Genomic DNA, 4,422 nt, shown 5'->3' on the forward strand with positions numbered 1-4,422 from the left:
TGCATGAAGCCAAAACTGCTCTGATGATAAAACCTTTAACCTATTTCTGTGGTGCTGATATGAAAAATCACTACTTTTATAGGAAAGAAAATTAAATCAATTTTGTTTACCAGTTACAATACTTTTCCATCCAATACAGCTGAGTATTGGTGATTATCATGGAATTTTATATATATATATATATATATGATTGAATCATTGGAACATGGAAAATGTTTGCCAGGGAACAAGGTTAGAGGCTCAGAGAAACAGAGAATAACAAAAAGTGTAATGATGTACAAAATAGAGAAATATCAAAAGAAACAGTATGGAGGGAGAAAAAAAGATTTTGAAATTCATAATAGCATGAACTGAAATCTGTACATATACAGAGAATTCGTACAATAAAGAAGTTACCAGAAAAAGTGCAGTGAAAACCAATAACTACAATCTAAGCAGTAGAAAACAGTACCCCCATTGTAAATGAAAAACAAAAAAAAAATATAACACCAAAGACCATAATACTCTACGCGTACTCCAAAATTTACCCCAAACATTCCTCCCCTACCCTGTACATTATTACACATCTCCCGTCTTGAACCCCTCCAACTCTCTCCCAGTTCTACAATCTCCACGTCAGCAGCTCAGTGCCTCATACTTCACCGGGATAGTCCTCGCTAAAAGACTCCCGACAACTGCCAAGTCCCGACAAAACACCCCTTGATACACCGCTGGTGCTGGCGTGACAACCTTCGAAACGACCGGCTTAGCTTTAGCCTTCTCAGTAATGGCACCATTACACTCTACAACACTCGAAACAGCATTTTCAACTGTCAATTTGGCTAATGCAGCGGCCTGTGCAGCTTCCTTTGCTCGTTGTTTCTCGGCAGCCTCTTCAGCTGATATATCACCCAATATGGACAAGTAGCCCTTCTGAAGCATTCTGTAAAGAATCGAGGCCGACATTTTCGCCTGGTCCCGCACTGCATCCAGGTCTCGGTACTCATCGACAATCTCCATACGATCAGCAAACCCAACAGCCTTCTCAGGCTTGTGCTTCAGCGATAGCAAGAGATGTGCCCGCTCCAATTCAGAACGGGTACAACCGCGTCGAACCCCAAGAAGTGCGTAGTAATCCAAATTACTTCCCTCACCGGCAGAAATACGCCCTCGTAGCTCTTGAATTCTAGTGGTGAGCACACGCAAACTCATGGGTATTTCTCGGAGACGGATATCTTGATGAGGCCACCTCCAAGGAGGGCCGGGCAATTTTCCATCACGCAAAATTGAGTCGTACAAAAGCTTGAGGTGATCCAGATCGCGAAGACAATCAGGCAACGCTTTTAACGACTCAAACAAAGCAGCACGGGTTCGCAAAGCAGGAATAGAAGACGGATCCAAAGCAAGGGCACGGTTGCAATCTGAGACGGCATCTGCCAGGCGACCAGCTGCACGGTTTGCTGCAGCACGGCCAACCAGACATGCTGACGCAAAAGGCACAGGGACGCCACAGCGGCTGTCGAGAATTTTGGTGAAATGCCGTACAGATTCCGAAGGCAATCCGGCTTCAAGTGCAGCAACAGCTGCTGCCCGGCGACGAAGGACGAGTTTTACATGAGCGAGTAATTGCGTTGTGGGTTCGGCCTCGAATTGTGATTGGGATGCAGGTTGGGTTCTCGTGTTCGAGTTTTGGTTGGAATTGGAGGCAGGAAGGGGGATGGAAGATGCCGAGAAGCTGTCGTCAGAGAGACAGTTGCTTTCCCGGCGAAATGCCGCAGATGCGAGCCGGCGTGCTGTTTGTAGGAGAACTATAGCATCCTCCATTAAGCCTAGATGACTGCATGCCTCTCCTAGTATCAAGTACCTACATCACAGCATTACAAAAAGAAACCATGAATTACATTTAAAAACTTGGAATTCACAAAACAAAAAAGAAAACTAACAGTAGAAAGCTGCACTGATTCCGGGGATAGTAAATGTAAATATATTAAAAAACGGGCTAAAAAGTAAAGCGTAGATCAGACAAAAGGCGAGAATGGATGGGACGAGTAATAAGCAAGCTGTCTCGCCTAAACCAGACGAGCTGGACGCACTCCTCAGAAGGGTACGGTCAGGGGCATAATGGTAATTCTAGGTGCCTACTTATTGGACTTTTCTTATCTTTCTTTGCTTTTTTTAACAGCAAATCCAGGAGAGCCTATACGTTTTAATCCGTACCTGATCTATTCTGCCTAAACATTTTTAACCATTATTTACATCTCAGTTACATCCCTTGATTTAATTTAATTTAATTTTCATTATCACCAAACAGGGAAAGTTTCCTTCACCTAATTTGAGGAGCCTTTTGACAAAGTGATTCAAGACAACCTAGCTTAAACCTATTCATTTCATACAAAAATAAAACAAAAAAAAAGAAAAAAATAAAGTAATTGACAGCCTAGCACGACGAAAAACTATGTACGTACTGCAATTAATTCAATTCTGTTCAAGTCAAACAACTTAAATGCCACCCTATACACAATTTATATAAATGTTAGGGATTATTAGGCAAAAATATTTACCTCCACATGCCATCCTTGTCTCCGTTCCGTGAAATACCAGCAAGAACCCGGCGTTTCAAATCCGAAACCGAGAAGCACCGAAACGATCGGCTGCCATTGAAATCGGCTGAGCGCTCCCGACCAGGGGACAGCAACTTGGCTCTTCCAATGGCCGCCAAATCACCAGAACCACCTCCACCTGACAAGGTGAACCCGCTTCCTGACGAACCCGAACCCGATAATGAATCCTCCTCTGTTTTGTAACAACTGGGAATGTAGTCTTGTAGCAAATCGGCAATGTCTTTGTACCGACGAAGAACTAGAAGGGCGCGTGCCTTGAGCTCAAGTGCCGATTCAAACCGAGGTGAGAGAGAAAGAGCTGACTCGATTAGGTTTAGTGCAGCGAGTGCATCAGATTGGTTGTGCCTCGAGATTAGCGCACGGGCTTCGCGAAGGTACCTCTCCACAACCTGAAAATGAAGATAAATATCGATCGATCGCGTCATTTAAAGAGGGCAGTTCGTTCCAAAAATGAGAGAGACATGGAGAGAGGCTTTCTTGTTAGCACAGTGCAAAAACCAAATTAAGCATAAAACTTGAATGTCAAATTATTCAAAAAGACAAAAAAAGAGCGTAGGAGATGCGAATGTAAACCCCTTTTTTCTATTAATTAGAAGGACGAAGAGAATTTCTGGATGGGGCTTGTCTATACAAACAGTGTTGTATAGACAAAACCATTGAACAAGGATTCCTGTGTTCAATGTCTTAACCCAAAAAGGAATAAACAAAACCAATGATGAAGATGAGAGACAGAGAGAGAGAGAGAGAGAGCCCACCTTTCTATTGGTTAACCACCAATGCTTCCTCTCTGAAGGAAGAGGAGCCACTGCCATGCCTCCTCTGGCTCTCAACCCAGTTGCGGAGTTACAAATCAACCCAACTCGGCTGGTTATCTAACAGCGAGAGAGAGAGAGAGAGAGAGAGAGAGCGGAAATTTGAAAGAAACGCGAATGATAAATTCCCTCTCTCTATATCCGTCTTATATAACCTCTCTCTCTTTTTCGGAGAAATGAATATGAGAGAAAAAAATAAAAGATTCAATTCCCTCTCTTTCCCCTCTTCGTTTTTTTCCCTATTAAATATTGAGGGACGAAATGGGAAAATATTTCAAAAATATTAACTGAGAGAGAGAGAAGGATCGTTTCGGTATTGGTATAAATTGCTAATAGCACCTCGCCTTTCCCTTTCAGAGAAAGCTTCGATCCTTCAACAAATGCGCTGTCAAAGATGCTTATCAAACATCACCATCTCTAAGCAGAAACTATATTAAAATCTGATACTAATATAGTAAGAGGTTGCCTTTAGAAAAGTGCTCAGTAGAGACCAGTCAGAGAGAGAAAGAGGAAGAGGGAATAAAGTTACCGCCCCGTAAGCGGACCCGTATTCACGGGGCCACCTACCGATAGCAAGACGCAGTAAATAATGGGTCGGGTCGGGTGCCCAGTATTTATTATCAGAGGAAAAGAAGAGAGATTTTGTATGAAAATTATTAATAGCTCTCTGGTTTTAGTTTTCGGGTACAACCGCACAAGAATCCTCTGTTTCCGCAACTGCTTTATCCAATATAAAGCACTTTTTAAAGGGTGCTGCTAATTGTCTCCACAACTATACTGCTTTATTCAAACAGCCGAAATTTTTATTTATATCATATTTAAAAAAAAATACAAAAAACCAAGTTTCCTGGATAATTCCAAAAAAAACTCAGGCCGCCAATTCAATTTGCGGTACAGATTAAATTGGATGCCCCCAAAAATTCAAAAATGCACTATAATATACTGATATTTAGTTTTTTGTGTGGCCTTCAATTCAATTTGCAGCCTTCTAAAAATGGAGCCGCAAATTG

The 4,422-nt window shown here is 42.2% G+C and overlaps 1 protein-coding gene across 1 annotated transcript; it reads right to left on the bottom strand.

Annotated features, from left to right (window-relative positions):
* Positions 1-308: 308 nt before the first annotated feature.
* On the bottom strand, positions 309-3,830 carry LOC144555481 (Heat shock protein DnaJ with tetratricopeptide repeat-containing protein). Its single transcript, XM_078303824.1, has 3 exons — positions 3,356-3,830; positions 2,541-2,989; positions 309-1,843 (listed from the first exon to the last, which is right to left on the bottom strand). The coding sequence occupies exons 1-3, from the start codon at positions 3,410-3,412 to the stop codon at positions 616-618; spliced, it is 1,734 nt and encodes a 577-aa protein (XP_078159950.1). The 5' UTR covers positions 3,413-3,830; the 3' UTR covers positions 309-615.
* Positions 3,831-4,422: the final 592 nt, after the last annotated feature.

Source organism: Carex rostrata, chromosome 6 (genome assembly GCF_964058835.1).
Source record: "Carex rostrata chromosome 6, lpCarRost1.2, whole genome shotgun sequence".
In the NCBI taxonomy this organism is placed as follows: Eukaryota; Viridiplantae; Streptophyta; class Magnoliopsida; order Poales; family Cyperaceae; genus Carex; species Carex rostrata.

Excerpts from the sequence above, each read along its gene's own strand:
- LOC144555481 (XM_078303824.1), bottom strand. The coding sequence starts at position 3,412 with ATGGCAGTGGCTCCTCTTCCTTCAGAGAGGAAGCATTGGTGGTTAACC. Across the intron at positions 2,990-3,355 it reads GGTGGTTAACCAATAGAAAG|GTTGTGGAGAGGTACCTTCG; the intron begins GTGGGCTCTCTC and ends CTTCATTTTCAG. Across the intron at positions 1,844-2,540 it reads GACAAGGATGGCATGTGGAG|GTACTTGATACTAGGAGAGG; the intron begins GTAAATATTTTT and ends GCTGTGATGTAG.